This window comes from Myotis lucifugus, unplaced genomic scaffold, assembly GCF_000147115.1.
Source record: "Myotis lucifugus unplaced genomic scaffold, Myoluc2.0 scaffold_49, whole genome shotgun sequence".
Lineage (NCBI taxonomy): Eukaryota > Metazoa > Chordata > Mammalia > Chiroptera > Vespertilionidae > Myotis > Myotis lucifugus.
Genome location: NW_005871097.1, coordinates 4,332,946 through 4,350,606, shown reverse-complemented (window position 1 = coordinate 4,350,606; position 17,661 = coordinate 4,332,946). Strand labels below are relative to the sequence as shown.

General features: G+C 38.0%; 1 protein-coding gene across 3 annotated transcripts in view; it reads right to left on the bottom strand.

Annotated features, from left to right (window-relative positions):
• The window catches only part of ACE2 (angiotensin I converting enzyme 2), a 40,067-nt gene extending 27,508 nt beyond the window's left edge, over positions 1-12,559 (bottom strand). For 2 of the 3 annotated variants that reach the window (XM_023753669.1, XM_023753671.1), the window contains exons 1-3: positions 12,340-12,550; positions 11,426-11,714; positions 2,897-3,055 (exon numbers count right to left, since the gene is read on the bottom strand). In XM_023753669.1, the coding sequence (XP_023609437.1) occupies positions 2,897-3,055; positions 11,426-11,611 (345 nt within the window). In that variant the 5' untranslated portion in view covers positions 11,612-11,714; positions 12,340-12,550. Of the gene's footprint in view, positions 1-2,896; positions 3,056-11,425; positions 11,715-12,339 lie in introns of all 3 variants that reach the window. The other variant, XM_023753670.1, reaches the window with a different exon arrangement.
• Positions 12,560-17,661: the final 5,102 nt, after the last annotated feature.

The window sequence follows — 17,661 nt, the reverse complement described above, 5'->3', positions numbered from 1 at the left end:
ATGTAATAAATATATGTGAAGTGATTAAAATGAACAGATCTACTAAAATCCAAAAAACATTTCTCACCTTCTTATGCACGAAGTGCAATTGTTGTTACATTCCGCATTCACTGAGTGCACATTTATTGAACATCTACTATGTTCTACACTCTGCCAATTCTGACATGAACAAGTCACTGGTCCTCAAGGACCCCACAGTCATGGGATAATGAGGGAGCCATGACATTAATAATTATATAACAGAGTGATATGGGCTATAACTGTCACCAAAAAATAATGCGGGAGTATGAGGAGGAGATTCAGGAATGGCTTCAAAGAGGAAGGCAAATTAGAGCTATGTCTTGGCAAAGAAGCAGAAATTGGTCAAGTAGAAAAGAGATGGAGGGCAGAGTCTAAAAGGTGAAAGGAGGTTGGGAAAGACATGGCCTTTTCAGGGAGTGATGACATGTTGAAGGAAACTAGAATAGCAGTGCAGGTTGAAGGAAGTGGAGGACGTGGGAATGGAGAGATAAGCAGGAGCCAGATTATGAGGAACCTTTTATGTCATACTGAAAAGTTTAAACTGTACCCTGTAGTTAGAGTTTAAAGGAGAGTAGACATAATAGAGTAAAGCAGTGCTACTCAAAATATGGTCCATGAATCAATGCAAGTCAGCAAATGGTTTGTTTCCATTATGTGATAAGTACAGTAAATGAGAGAATAAATGTTTATAAACTTTTAAGACCATTTAATGTTTCCATGACATCTAGGCATGTGATGGATTGGTAATAAAAGAAGATGAGAAGGGGGAAGGGAGGAAGGGAGAGAGGGCTGGTTCTCTCCCGCAGATGATTTAAGAAACACCAGATGAAATACCCTGTTTCCCCTTTTCCTATTTCCCGCTTCCATTATTCTTTCATTCTGCTACAAGAGTCGCTATTCTAAGACATAAAATAGATTCCATGCTTAAAACTTCAACAAGATCCCATAGTCCAAAGGAATCAACCCAAATTCCTTACCATGGCACAAAACCCCTCATGGTCTCTATCTGCCTGCTTTTTCAACCTCTCCCTTCTTTCTCTTCATTGAATTTATGCATCTTTGAGTCCCCCCTCTCCCCAAACACTTCAAGCTCTTACATGCATTTCAATGCTTTTCAATCCTGGCTGCATTAGAAGTATCTGGATCTTTGAAAAATAGAATGTCCGGTTCCAACTAGAATAGACCAGATCAATGGGCAAAGTTTCACATGGTATCTTTGTGGGAAAGATGGGGAAGCATGGAATGTACAAGATAATGTGGATTAACACCTAGTTAGTAAGTAAATCCAAAGAATGCAAAATAATAAATATCAACTTGTAAGAAGATAAGGACCATATGGTTTCATCTTTCTTCTTCTCATGCATTTTTTTTCTTTTTATAGATGCAGATTAAAACACAGAGTTCCAGAGGAAAAACAACTAAGATAGAAGACTTTGATGTTAAATAGCCAAATATTTCAATAGATTAGATGAAGGGTCTATAAACTATGATCTGCAGACCAAATCCTATCTGCTTCTTATTTTTGTAAAGTTTTATTGGAACACGGCAACGCCTATTTGTTTCTGCATTAGTTATGGATGACTTCCCACTATAACAGCAGATTTGACTTATTGTGACAGAGACAATACAGCCCACAAAACCTAAAATATTTGCTATCTTTACCTTTATATAAAAGTTTGTTGACTCCTGGGCAAAAGAGATGGAATGAAACAGGGGTGAATATAGGCTTTCTCAAATTTACACAAACTAGCCACCTAAGAATAGAATTTTAAAAGGTATCCCTTCAGAACATTTAGAGACTTCATTGACAGTGACATTGATATGAGTCAAACATGGAATTTGTCAAAAAACAACAACACACAATCAAACAACAAGACCTAATACTAGTATAGTCCTAGATTGTCTTAGTAGATGTAGAGCACAAGGTGCAGAATGTTACATTGCTGCTCACCTCTGTGCAGACCAGAACCAACTCAGAGTGCTTTGTTTAGCCTAGAGAGAAAAGGACTCAACTAGTTAAAAAAAATATTAGCAGTCTTCATTTATTTAAAGACTATTATAAGAAAGAGCAATTTGGATTTAGAAGGCAGAACAGAGTGGAGGTAAATCCCCTACCACTCAATGGAGTGAGTACCATTTCATCAATTAGAGGAAACCATACGTAAAACTGATGTCTTGGAAAGAGGTGAATCACCCATCCCTAAAGCAGTTTGAGCTGAGGTTCTTAGCCACTTGTTAAAGAGGTTGCAGAGGAGAGTCAAGAATGAAAGGAGAAAAGAATTAGACTTCAATATGAGGTTTCTTAAGCTTGGCACTATTGACATTTTAGACCAGATAATTCTTTGTTGTTTGGGGATGTCTTGTGCACTGCAGAATGTTTAGCAGCCTCCCTACCCACTGGATGTCAATATCATCTCTGCCAAATTGTGACCACCAGAAATGTCTCCAGACATTTTTAAATGTTCCTGGGAGGCAAAAATCACCCCCAATTGTGAACCATGGACATAGACTAAGTGCGTTATTCAGGCTGCCTGGTCCTCAGGAAGGCAACCTCTGTTTAGGGTGTCCATATACACTACAGTTCCCAAACAATCCCAGTTTAACTCTGTGTCCTAACATAATTATACATGTCTTCTTTCACTCTCAAAAAGATTCTAGTTTGGATGATAAATTATGTGGTCGCCCCACTTAAGCCCAGAGCTCTTTTTAATGTCAGCATGCTACTCTTTGCAGATAAAGGAAGCAGCCATGGGTGATATTAATGTGTTTTTTGTGGTTTTTTTCTTTATTGATTAAGGTATTACATATGTATCCTTAATGTTTACTATTCCCCAATATTTCAACTCTTGAGATCAATGCTAGAATGTTCACATACTCGTTTGCTCTTGTCTGCTGAGAGCACTGATGACCCATTCTGCTGAAGGACCTGCAATTGACGCTTGATTGTAGAATTCTGAATTTCTTGTAGTGGATAAGTTTGGGCAAGCTTGGACTGTTGTTCATAAAAGGCAGACCACTTGCTGTCGGCTTCATTCTGAAATGACAAAAATATAAAATTAAAGTCGGAATGACACTACTTGAACAGATAGAATAGAAGATATGGTCCAAAAAACATCTGGTGGAACATCTAATATTTCCTAAGTGTTTTAGTTCTCTACTTTGCGGAAGGTCGAGGCTTAGGTTAAGAGTGACCAGGCCACTCCTGCTCACTCTCTCTTTTTGGCCCACTGCCTAGTTTTCCCAAGAGTCCTATCCCTAGAACTGGAAGTAAATTCTCACAGATGATTCACATTGTAGGACCCTGGAATTTATAGCCTTAGCACTGTGACATGTGTGAGTTTATCAGGATTCAAGGGTGAATGTTCAAAAGGGAGAGCTTAGTAGAGCTTAGCATGGATTTAATGTGAATATAGCATCTCATGACTGTGGGAACCATGAGAAATGAGCACTAGTTTGCAGTAAGCTCCATAGTGTCATGGCTTACCAGGTATTGTGATCTTAAATTATGTTCCCCAAAGAAGGTTGTCCAGAATACGGCCATTTGGTAGCCATGATGATTTTTTACCATCAAATACCATCAAAAGAAACCAACAAGCACATGATGATGCCAGGACTCACTTCTCCCCCATCTTGAACATCAGCAGGCAAATGGACTCCTACAGACTTCTCTAGTGCAGTCTTCCCTCAATGCAAAAATTTCCATTTATCAGACTAAAGTGAGCAATTACTTTGTACATTGTACTTCTCTGGACCATATAAAAGTGGTAGCATATGAGGCAAGCAAGAACTCCATTCTTCGACTAGCTGTGTGACCTTGGGCAGATTACTTAGCCTCTCTGAGCTGCAGTTACCTTATCTGTAAAATTAGAGTAATAATAAAACTTACTTCAAAGGATTGTTTTAAGGGTAAGAAGAATAAACAAATAAGAAAATGCTTAGTAGAGTGCCCAATGCATCCTATGCATTCAAACAAAGTTTGCTATTTTTTTCTCTCTTTATTGATTAAGGAAAGTTTCCTACTTTAGTACTTAATAGAAAAACATCCTTGTTCTTACATTGCTTGCAGTTTTATCTGATGGATAAGATATGCATCATGAATTTTTCATTAATGAGACATAACAGCATAAGATAATATATATAAACTATGAATAAGTCAAGCAATTTCAATTATAGGAAAAGAGAGATTCATTCAGACAACTAGGTTTGGCCAAGCCCTCATGGAGAAGGTGGGACCTAAGACAGACTTTAAAGTAGGTAGGAGTTGGATGTGTGTAAAGTACTTTGAAAAAGAATTTACCTCATTTGATCTCCTTAACAATCCCATTAGATAGAAAACCATTCTGTATGCATTTTTCATGTGTGCATTAAGGGTCTGAGAGAAATAATAGTGGAGCTGGCAATCATCTGCCAGCACCTGAATCTTGGATCCTGTGGTGGACAGACTCTAAGATAATTCCCACGATCCCTACTTCCTGGTGGTACACATTTGTGTGATCTCCTCCCCTTGAGTGTGAGCAGGACCCGATTCTAAGAAGTAGCATATACCAAAGAAGACAGGATGTACATGTTTATGTTATATAAGATTGTAATTTTTATCTGGCTGGAGGACTCTGTGTCCCTTGCTGATTTTGATGCAGCAAGATGCCATGTTGTGAACTATCCTGTGAAAATAACCACATGGCAAGGAATTAAGTATGGCCTCTGGCTGACATCCTGCAGGAAACTAAGGACTCCAGTTCAGCAGCATACAGCGATCTGAATGCTACCACTAACCATATTAGCTTGGATGCGATTCATCCCCTGTCAAGCCTCAGGTGAGACCACATCTCTAACCAGGCCCTTGATGGCAACTAGAGGCTCAGGAGCAGAAGATACAGCTAAGCTTTTCCTGGACTTATGACTCAGAAGCTGTGAGTTAATAAATGTGTGTTGCTTTAAGCTGCTAAGCTTGTGGTAATTTTTTACACAATAGGTAACTAACACAGATTCCAGGCATGACTGCACTTTTCAGGTCAAGTAATTTTACTTTTATCTTGTGAATACTAGGGAGTCACTTAGGGGTTCCAAGCAGGCATTTGACATGATGGAAGTGGTGCATGGAAGTGATAACAATGGATCAGACAAGAGGTGAAAAGGTGGCAGTAGAAATGGAAAATGATTTCTCTCTTTATTGAGCTCAAACAACCCCTCAGAAACTACTTCTCAATTATTCTTCACAAACAATATTGTGAGGTAGTTATAATATCTCCATTTCACAAATGAGGGAAATGAGGCACAGAGTGGATAAGTGACTTTACCTAGGTCACACAACTAGTAATTGGAAGAACCAGGATGCCAACCCAGATATATTTACCTCTAAAGCTAATGCTCTCTAACCACTGACTTAGATTGCATTCAACACATACTAGTCTTCTAACATGCATGAGTTGGAAGGAGTGAGCTATAGAAAGAATAATTTTGTCTACAGCACAGACTCATTGATGCAACCCAGTACTCAATTCTCAATCCCTACCCTTATTCACCCAATCCAGAATGACTTACTGTCAAGCAAAATTTCTGGTAAAATTTTGATACTAAATGATAGGAATAATTTTATTCTCAATCAACTTTGAAAATAACTCACCATTTCCTGCACTATGCTAGTAGTGTAAATTCAACTTCCACATCAATTAAATAACTCACAGGTGAAACCTGAGTCTGATCAGGTATCTACATGAGGACTCTGACCACCATCTATTTTGTAAGTAAAAGTTTATTGTCACATATTCACACCCATTTATATATTGGCTATGGCTGCTTTCACACTACAATGGCAGAGTAGGATAAAGGTCGGAAAGCCCACAAGCCTGAAATATTTACTATATGGGCCGCTACAAAAAAAGTGTTCTGATCTTTGACTTTGATCTATACACTTACAGGAAATACAGGGGACAAAAGAACATGTAAAACAGCACTAAGAGTGCACAATCAGCAAACCCAGAAAGTGGAAGTTTCTATAGGACCAACAATTCAATTTCTCCACAAATAAATTGCAAAAAAAAAAAATGAGAGAGGGACTCTATAGATTAAAAAAGGCTTGAAGTACATCCATCAAAACTACTGAAAGGAAATAACCTAGCTGGATTCTGATTCAAATAAACTAGCTGAAATTTTTTTTAAAGGAGACAGTAGGGAACATTTGACTATTGACAAATTATATGATGATACTGAGGAATCATTGTTAAGTTTTTACCATGGTAGTATTATTAAGGTTGTTGCAAAAATTCTTACTTTGAGAGTCACAAGTTGAAACACTTACACATAAAACTATATGGTGTTTGGGATTTCCTTCAAATAATTCAATAAATGTGGATCAGGGAGAAAAACAAAACAAGATTGGCCAAAGTGTTGATTGATAATTGGTGAAGCTGGGTGATGAGTATTAGGATATTCAATATACTAGTCTTTCTTCTTTCATGTTTCAAAAATTTTATAAAAATACATACAATGGAATGCTATTTGGCAATAAAAGGAACAAAGTAATATTACATGCTACAACATGCAAAGTAAAAGAAACCAGTCACAAAGACCACCTATTGTATGAGTGTATTGATAGGAAGTGTTCAGAGCAGGTAAATCTGCAGAAACAGAAAGTAGATTAGCTTAGGGCTGGGATGGAAGAAAGAGTGCTACTAGGCAAGTGGTTTCTTTCTGGAGTGGCTAAAATGTTCTAAAACTAGAGATGGTAATGATCGTGCAATTCTGTACATAAACTAAAAGGCATTGAATTGTAAGCTTTAAATTGGTGAATTTTATGCTGCATAAGTTATATTGCAATAAAGTTGTTAAAGCCTGCAATAGTAAAAGCAAAGAAAAAAAAATCACCTCATTCTCTAGTCAGGGGTCCTCAAACTTTTTAAACAGGGGGCCAGTTCACTGTCCCTCAGACCGTCGGAGGGCCGGACTATAGTTTAAAAAAAAACTATGAACAAATTCCTATGCACACTGCACATATCTTATTTTGAAGTAAAAAAACAAAACGGGAACAAATACAATATTTGTATTTGCATGTGGCCCGCGGGCCGTAGTTTGAGGACCCCTGCTCTAAGTCCTATAACAAGATCTGAAATCCCCATGGAACTGCTCTAAACCAAAGGATTTAGCCAAATTAATATAATGCTCTTTTACCCAGGCACACTAAGAAGCAGCAGCAGTTACTAACCACCAGACTACCTCCCTAGGTGTAGCTGGTGGTTACCTGGCATCCAGTCAGAGTGCTTAGATCAATGAATAATTGTGCCAAATTTAGGTGTATTTAACCATGTCATGTTGAGTTGCTCAAGCTTAATTTCACCAAAATTACATCACTGAACTGGGACATTATCAAGTTTTTATGACAAAAGGAAACTAGTAAGAGCAAGGCCTCTGATATATTTCACCAATGTTAATTGTCTACAGGAGGAATTTATCCATTCGAAAATTGTTATCTACTGAATTATCTTGACTGTACTCATCTACCCGCTTCCATTTCAAGAGACAAAGAAGTGACTCGCCCAAGGTTATCACAGCCAGCTCTGAAGAGTCATGTGAGCGTCAGATTTCCTGAATTCCATTGTATTTGCAGCACAATGATCTTTTTCCAACCTGTACCTGTGTGTAGGTACTTGTGCGTGTCAGGGAGGGTGGGACAGACTCATTGGAGATAGATGAAGTCGACATTCTCCTCTTGGGCACATAGTAGCAGTCTAAAATTCCCCTGTTCTAAGTTCACTGTGACGCCAGCCCTAAAGGCAGAGGAATCAAGGTTTAGGAATCAGAAATGCCCAAGAACTCTAGGGGACCCCAGAAACAAAGGGCTGAAGAAGCCCCAGAGAGTATCCAAACGCTAACTATGGGCATCCTGCTCTCTCTTTACAGTTTCTTACAACTCCCCAAGAAATATTTATTAAGGGTTCTCTGAGACCTTTGAGGCTCCAAGAGGGCATTCTTCAACACCCATTCAGCTGCTGGAGCAGCTTTAGTAGTTACTGACAATCACTGGAACAATGAACCAGGATGTCTCTGCCACAAAAGAAAAAAAAAAAACCCTTTTGATTTTATATGGATCCTATTTCAAAAATCAAACCAACAATAAATTTACAAAAAAGGGACAGTGTAAAAAAAAGTACTATTATTTTACTCAGAAAATAATTACAGTTTAATTGTGAATACTCAGTCTCAAACATGAGAACTGTATTTGCTACAAAGGGGGCAATTTATTATATATTATATTACAAGTGTTTGATCATTTATTTTTACTGAATATCTGAACTATTTGGGAACCTGTTTTGAACCAAGCTTTTCCCCTTACCTCAAGCTGATGGAACTCTCCTAAGTAGGGAGCATTTGGGACACTACACTGATCAAGTTTTGATGCCTTCTATTATTTTAAGGTATGTTTACACAACTTGATCTAAAAATCTACATGCTAGGTCAGATTCATAGACTGACAAACGCAATATTTTGACTCTGAAATATGGCCCCAATTTCCCTTACCATAGTATCTATTGCTACAATAATACTACATAACAAAAAACCAAAAATCTTTAACGGTATAAGTGTATTTTTTTAGGTGCCTGGAATCACAGTAGTTGCCAGGCAGCTCTGCTGATATTGACTTGATTAGCTTACCACTTTGGGGGGGGTTGGTTTCTGCTGGGACAACTACTTCATGTATCTCTCATTCTTTAGCTGGCTAGCCCAGGCATGTTTTCATAGCAAAGGCAAAGGAGCAAAGGACAAGCCCCATCATTCAAGTCCATTCGAAGCCTCCACTTGCATCATGTCTGCTAACATCCCATTGATCTAATTAAGTGACATGATGAACACATTTACATCACTTTCAGTGGAATGGCACTGCAAAGTGACATACCCTTGGGCATTGATATAGGAAAGGGTAAAGAACTGGGTCCCTCAATGTACTTGACCATACTTCCTTACCCGGAGAGGATCTACAATCCTTACATTTGCTAAAATACTTCAAGAACCTATTTATAGTTTTCAATGTCTCACTTTTCTAGATTAAAGAATAGCCTAGTTTTCATATTACTTGGCAATAAAAAAAAAGAAATCTTGCCATTCTCAATAATATGGGTGGACTTAGAGGATATTAAGTGAAATAAGTCAGACAGACAAAGACAAACACTGTATGATTTTACTTATATGTCAAATCTAAACAAAACAAAATAAAAACAGACCCATAAATACAGAGAACAAGCTGATGTTTGCCGAAGGGGAGGGAGGTGGCAGGGTGGGGGGGTTGAAGAAATGAATGGCCTAGTTTTACAAGTCTTACCAGTTTTACCACCTGTGATGTAAATAGCGCTTCCTTCTATTTGTTATAAATTTATCTCTTTTGAGCTTTTAAAAGTACCATGTTTCTAGCATGAAGAGATTTGGCCAATACAATTGTGAAAATGCTATCCTTTCTTGTTTCTCCTCAGACTAATTTTTTTTCTTTGTGAGTCAGGCTTTGTGCAGCTAATTCTGCTTTCCCTCCTAATTCTTTCTGAACTCCTTAAATCATTCCAGTTACTCTCTTTGGGGGAAAATTCTTCATTTCTAAAATGGCCACCAGCAGCATTTCTAAGCATCCTGCTCATCTTGGTACCTCTCATAGCACTTGCCACAGTGCCTGTTTCATTAGGGCATATCAATATATATGTGATAAGAGAATAGAAGAAAGGGCCATTTCCCTCCCTGCCTATTGCTCCCCTCCCCAGGTAAACTCACACAGGTGCACCTAAGTGCACCCTTCACCACTGCTTGAGGAAGGAGATATTGAGCCCCTGCTTGCTTCTTGCATTCAAATATTTTCACTCTCCTTGAAGAGGCCCAAACTTTCTGCCGTTTGGTCACACTTCATGTTTATGTTCTTTCATTTCTGGCCTTTGCTCTGATCAATACGTGCAATTCAAAATTAATAGCACTTAGTGATCCAGAGATGATTTCAGTAAACATCACTATATATCACTCTATAACAGGCCTTCTCAGTCTCTGGGCACTCAACAGAAGTGTTACAAGTCTCTTCAGTAATTTCAACTTCCTCTCACATTCATAACAATGGTATCTTATTTTTCCATGCTCACAAGCATCAAGTCCTATTCTGGTGGTTTTGTGTACTAATTCAGTCTTCTGAATGACCTTATAAGGCAAACATGAAGGTTATGTTATTTTTTACAGACAAAAAAACCTAAGGTGCAGAGAGGTTAATTAACTAGTTCAAGTTCACTCAGCTAGAAAGTGGTGGAGCCAGGATCTGGAGTTTGACAGTCTGGTTCCAGAGCTCTTACGCATGATGCTGATACACCTTCATCACCACCTACTGGACCATTCAGCTGAACATGAAAACAAATACACAATACACTACAAGCACCTCCAACAGAAATCAAATAAAAAGTAAGAAAAGGGCAATGATGAAGAAATGAAAAAGAGGTATGACAAAAACATGAGATAAGAAAAACATCATCTTCTCTGACACAGTGGGCTGTCAAAATCTCCTGGATTTCTTTGAGCTTTAGAAAAAGAAAAATTAAAAAAACACTCTGTTTACAGATTTCAAATAAAATAGTAGGTATCAGATTTATTCTGTCCAGTGAATGACAGTTATTTAATTTAAGCATACAAACTTACTAATTATTTGAAAAAATAAACTTCTGAACTACATTTTTGAAGGAATGTATTGCCGTACAAGTGTCACAAAAATTTATTTCTTAAATAATGCTGCTCAATATCCAGCACTAAAAGTGGAAGGATACTTCTTTGGGATCTGTAAGAGAAGAAACCTTAAACCCGTATACTCATCTAACAAAACATCTTGCTTTCCCAGAGCATTCTGAGATTTGTCAGAACTGTTTTAATTGTATTTTTTCTTGGAGGGCTCTGGGTGGATTCTGTGACTTTTGCAAGTCCCTCGGAGAGAGCTCTGTGACAGCGAAGAAAGAAATTCCTAAGTCCAGCCTCACCCAACCAATTGTTAGATAATTACTATCTAGCTCTTTCACCAAGCCTCCAGGTGCATTTTTCAGTTAACATATTATTTTAGAGAGTCTCTAGATATTCCTGTTCACATCACTAACTTATGGCATTTCCATGAAATGCTTTAAAACCCTGACAATGATGACAATTATGGTAGCAACCTTATGAGGCATGTTCACTGTTTTCCGAGAATCTGAATTGAGACCAGTGAACTATTTTGTAACAATTTTCCAAATGAACCCCAGGTTCAATTAAGTTTAGTCATCTGGGACTTCAGAATCAGAAATACTGAAGCAAATATCCAACTTCCCAGCTCAGAGTATTTCTTTGATTTCCCCTTTCAGTTGTATGGGCAGTAATCTAACCTGTAAGAAGCAATAAATGCTCATATGAAGCCATGCACACTCACCATTTTTTGGACATTCTCGTCGGTAATATTGGTGTTATAATTCCAAGAAGCGAGTGCACTTTCATGAGACAGGTCTTCAGCTTTAGAGTTAAAATTCTCCAAAAATATCTTGGCCTTTTCCTCAGTGGAGGATTGAGCAGCAGCTACAGCAACAAGGCTGAGAAAGAGCCAGGAAGAGCCTGACATCTTTCCCTGTGCGCCAAGATCCCATTCACTGAAGAACTTTCCCTAGAGTAAAACCTCTTCATGAGTTTTTCTCTCTCATCAGCCTTTGAACTTGGGTTGGGCGCTGAGCGGGGAAGATAGAAAAAAAAAAAAGAAGAAACAGTAAACAATCTGATGAACCAATAGAAAGTTCATCCTAGAGAGGACAGATATGTACGCATATTTTAAAATGATTTTTAAAGTAAATCAAATAAACAAATGTTATTCATTAATCCCAGAGAATCATAGCTTTCCTAGCTTTTATGGCCAAATCAAAACTTATACATTTGGTTAATAAGTTCCTAAAAAGCTGTTAAAAATACACTGAAGGTGTTATAATTTTACAGTGACCAAAGAAGCCTCGAATTAAGGATCATGTAAGCAATATTTTACTTATCTGTTTTTCAGACAATTCCATTTAACAGTGAGTTATCCCTACTTTCTTTTGATTTCAAGCTTATATTCACAGAAACTATCTACTTGGGTAACATTTTCCCTTCCTAAATAAATGACGTAGCCCTCGTATTTATGAAATTCATTTCTTTCTGATACATTTTAAATTTCACAATTATTTTTCAAAATAATAAGACTACCTTCCACTCCACAGCTTGGAAAAAATTTAAAAGGTTTAGTTTCTATTTCTGAGATGACTATGGTAAACACTGGTTCTATGGCTGACTTCATTGTGTGCCTCCTTCCCTTTCACTTACCTGTTCAAACCTCAGGCAAAGTCACAAGGAAATGAGAATGCCTCTTCATGGTATGAAATTCAAGGAGTGTCCATGTCAAGCTCTGGTCATCTTTAGCCATAGGATCATGGCAATATAGAGTTCAAAGAAACTTCAGTAGTTACCCTGGTGAATCTTCAGGAGCCGAATCAGTGTCCTCATTCAGAAGGTGTAGGTATTCATGCCACAGATAAAAGAGAGGAGCCTCTTTAAATGGCAAGGCTTGTGGGTCTGGGTGACTGTGATTATGAAACCTTCACACAGGGGAAACATTTCTTCACCTAGAAAAACAAGTCTTCCAGGTCCAGGTGAAATTACAGTAATTAAGCCTGTAAAAAAGTTTTCACCTCTTCCCCTTACTCCAAAGCTGTACATATTACTGTAGAATAGGAAAAAATAATTAAAAGCAAGTGTTTTCCATTATATTATGTCATTTAAGCATTACAAACAATCTAGAGGTAAATATTTTTATCACCATTATACAGATTATGGAACTGAGACCCAGAGAAGTTAAACAAACTGTCAAACCTCATTCACCTGATAAGTGATAGAGGCTGTATGTAAATGCAAGCAGCTTGATTCTAGAGTACAGGTCTTTAAGGTGCAGTCAGTCAAAGAGCAGTGATGGGGTGTAGATCAACACCAGCAGAGGGACAGTGCTGATGCTGTTTGTCTGTGAAAATCATGGATTTTGGTCCCACCACATCAAAAAGAGATTCTTACTGCCATTGATGTGACTCATCGTACACAAATCTTTTAACAAGTTAAGGAGATGATAAATTTAAGTAATTACAACAACAAACTTTAAAGAAAGTAACATGGGGGGGGATCAGTGAAATTTCAGTAAGGCACCTCCCATGTTTGAGAAGCTGAGATCTACTCACTTCTCACAGGCATTAGGAGAATAACCAGTCAAGAAAAGAGGGAACATAGCATAAGTCTCTGAACAAAGAGCTACAATCCTACCTTAATAAAAGCTGAAACAAAACTCTACTGGGGTCACTTCCTGAATGAAGCCAGGGTTCAGGAAAAAAATGGGAGTAGTCCAACTTCAATTCACTAAGACAGAACATAAGATTAATGTATTCAAATTAAAATGGAGAAAGCAGGATGTAAACTCTGAGAGCTAAAAACAGTGTCAAAGAGCCTGAGATAACAGCGAGGCAGGAAAGTTCTGGAAGCCAAGAAATTTTGAGAAGCAAGGGAAATAGGTAAACTGTCCGCAATAATTCTGTAGGAAAATCAACTCAGTGATGGCCAACTGCAAGTAGTGACTGCATTGGTGGAATTTTTTCACTCTCCAATGAGAAGATGTCACTATTCTGACACCTATCCAGAAGGATTCAGCCCATTCTGAAAATGCAAATAAATACACTAAAGACCCAGGGGGTGGGACCCATATAAACAACTGGCCTAAAGGAAGGATTGTCATTGAGAAAGAATGAAACCAGAGAACATTAGGAGATTGGAGATGCAGAAAACCTGTTCTACTTCTCAAAAAGGCTGGAGGGTGAATTTTATAAAGGTATAAAGGGTAGAATAAGAGCTCTTGATCTTGACATCTCACAAAACTATAAAATATAATTTATAGAATGTGGTTTGCACTTGGAAAATATATATCTCTGGCCCTAAATATACTGTACTAGAGGCCCTGTGCACGGGTGGGGTCCGGCTGGCCTGCCCCGATCTGGCAAATGGGGCCGACCGGCTGCGGGGAGGGGATGCCGGAAGTTGGCTGGCCAGCCCTGCCACCTGGTCAAACTCGTGGTTGAACTCCCAGTTGAGGGGATAATTTGCATATTAACCTTTTATTATATAGGATACCTAGGGATTCACTAGGAACAAGTCAAATGCTGCCTGTCTTATTTCCTTTTGGATAAAAGAATAGAAGAATAAACAAACAAACCAACAAACAAAGACACAGTGTATCTTCCATTTCAATAAGGGATTTAACAAAGTGTAAAGTTCTACCAGATAGATCTAAATGTCCCAGAAATAACCACACACTGTAGGATTAAGCATTCCTCTGATCAACAATAGTTCATGTCCAAAACAACAAGAATTTTGATTCAATAATGATTTATTGTCTACCTACTATATGCCAGGCACTAGTCTATATGTTGGATATACTAATACACTAATAAATAAGACAGGAAATGTTCCTGTGGCTATCATATTATATGACATTGGGTAGAGGAAAGAAAAAAATAGCTGATGATAAATGCTATGACTTTGCAATAAGCAAGAAAGGAGGATGGTAAATGATGGGGTTGAGAGGGGTGACATTTAGCAAAGACCTGAAGGAAGGGATGAAAGCTGTGTGTATATCTAGGGAAGACTGTTCTAGGCAGAGGGAACAGCAAGTGCAAAGAGTATAGGCAGATCTCAAGAACATGAGAGGCCTTTGTGGTCAGAGCCCAGGCTGGGCGCCACACCAGGAGGGCCTTACAGACAATTGTAGGATTTTGGTTTTTACTCTGAGTAATGTGGGAAGATACTGGAGGGCTTCCAGCAGAGAAGAGATCTGGCAAAAGTTTTAACTGGATCACTCTCACTGCCAATTAGTAAGCAGACACTAAGGGACAAGGGTAGATGCAGGTAGACCAGCCAGGGAGTTATATGCAAATTAATTTAGAGCATCATGCTCATTTCTGATAACCACAATGTAGAGAGACACAGGAGAGCATCCAGAGGAAAATAAATAAATGGATCTAAGATAATGTCATCTGAAGCACAGTTCAGACATGGAAGAGAAGACTTAGGGTGAACAGTTCTCCTCCATCATGGGGCCGTCATTTAGAAGACTTAACTAGCATAACAGATTTACTCTGCCACTTATTACTTGTGTGATTTTAGGCAGGTAATATTCCCTGTACCTAATTTCCTTATTTCAAAGCTGATAACAATCTCATAGGGATGGTATAAGTATTATATGAATCAATACTTGAGAACACAGAGAAGAATGCTGTGAGCCTAATAATAAAAGCCACTCGAAATGAGAGGAGCTGTGTCATAATTAGGGAACTTTGAGAAGTGAGGGAAATGGGAGAATTGTCCATAGTAGTTCTGTAGGAAACTGGTATAGTCCAAGAATAAACAGGCTCACATAAACAAAACTAAAATGTACTGCTTGGGTTATACCAGTTTTGCATTTTTAAACCATTTAAGGTAGAAATGTTTCTAAAATATATTCCATCCTAATCGGGATGTTGCCTGTACATTATTTTGTATCTCTCTCTCTCTCTTTTTTTTTTTACAATGACTCATTGTCATCAATTTGAAAATTGTTTACTGACTAAGCTGTAATGTGACAATGTCTTCAAGGCTTTACATTGAATGGCTCCAAACAGCTTTATTGCTCTTAATTCTGCTATCTGTGTAGGCTCTGAATTCACTGTCACGTCTTGAAGAATCTACTTCTAGTAGCCCTGCCCACCATAAATCCCCTCCCTGTTTCTGATATGCTACCAGCTAAAACCTAAATGGAAACTAGATAACCATGGAGTTCAATCAGAGAGCTCCCTCTTCATAGGCTCAGATCTGAGGGTGGGTCTCCACTCTGCTGGAGCAAAGTGCATAGACTTTGAGATCCATAGCGCCCTTATTGCTCATACTTTTTACATACTTCCAACACTGTAGCCATAAATGGTGAGATTGCCAAATAGCTCTAGCAAAAACTTCCTCAAATTCCTCAAGTTGAGAGGATAACTTAGGTAAACTTCAGAGGAAAAAAATTATGCTTCAGGCAATTTCTTAAAATTGATAGAATTAATGCTTCTGACAGAAATAAGAAAGCATATCAAGATTATAAAGCGTATAGAGTTTAAAACTTACATGGCCAAGAATTATTTGCATTTGGTACAATTGGTTTTGACCACATATTTATTATACAAAGTGAATTTATAAGTACTTTAGAGAAAATAAATAAGTTGGCTTTTTAGCCCAAAGGAAAAGCTAAAACTCTTTCCTGTTTACATTTCTAGTTGCATAGTGGTCGTTTTTCCCTATAGATAGAGCAAATATAATCTTCAGTAGCCAAACTGAGAAATATTTCCAACAAAGTTCAAACTTGGGAGGACAAACTGGATTTCAGGGAGTTTGTACTGATTATCAATGACCTGAATTTATGATAATACAGTGCTTGCCATGTAACCCTAATTTATCTTCATACCCAGACTGAAAATATCAGACAACACTAGAGCCACTAGCATAAATTTACATCTAGAGCCGTAGGAGCAAAACTTGAGCCTTTATCCTAAGGAAAATTATAATCCATGACAGAGTTTGAACAGAGGAGTGACATATCTCACTTACCTTTGAAAAGAATTACTCTGTCTGCTGTGTGGATAACAGACTACAAAGGGGCAAGACTATAGGCAAAAAGACCAGTAAGGAGGCTATTGAAATAATCCACGTGAGTTATGGTGGTGGCTTGATGGTAGCAGTAAAATTTGTGAGAAGTGGCTGGATCTTGAATACATTTTAACAGTAAAACCAACAGGACTTACTGGTGAATTGGATGTGGGCTATGAAAGAATAAGAGTCAAAGATTACTACAGGGTTTTTAGATTGAACAAGTAGAAGGACAAGGTTGACATCTATTTAGATGGAGAAAGTTGCAGGTAAAATAGTTTGAAGGGAAGAGTAAGAGTTCAGTCAAGTTTGTGATATATGTTAAAGATGAAAGTGAGGGTGTTGAGAAGGCAGTTAAATAAATAAATCTGCAGTTTGGTGGAAAGATCAGGGATGGGGATAAAAATTTGAGAATTGTCAGATAGAGATAGTTAACCAAATATGTCTTTTCAGTTAAGACCAAAAGGAAACAATATTAATTCTTCAGACTCCCAATGTGCTGAAAACTAATACTTAGTCACAACCTTGAAAGGAAATTTGGATAGATAAATAAGGAAAAATGTTACTTGAAACAACCCCTAGTCCCGAGGAGCCATCTGTGAACTAAACAGGGAGGTTCATGAATTTGGCCAGAGCATTACATTTTTTCATTGGTTTATAGCAAAGTAGACACATCTCAGGAGGACAAGAAGGTTGAGTTGGACCAAGGAAGGGAAGGCAGCTGACATGAGAGATGGTCCAAGTCAAGTAGCTTAGAATCAGTTCAGGTCAAGGCCAACTGGGCATTTAAAGCATAGAAAACTCCTTTTGGAACCAGCTTCTGCCTCCCAGCTATAGTATGAGGTGACTAAAGATTTTTACACTTTGGTTAATTGGTTAATAGTTCCAAATTGGCTCTAAATATCTTACAATAAGCCTGCATCCCTATTGGCCTCTACCTCAGACTTCAGA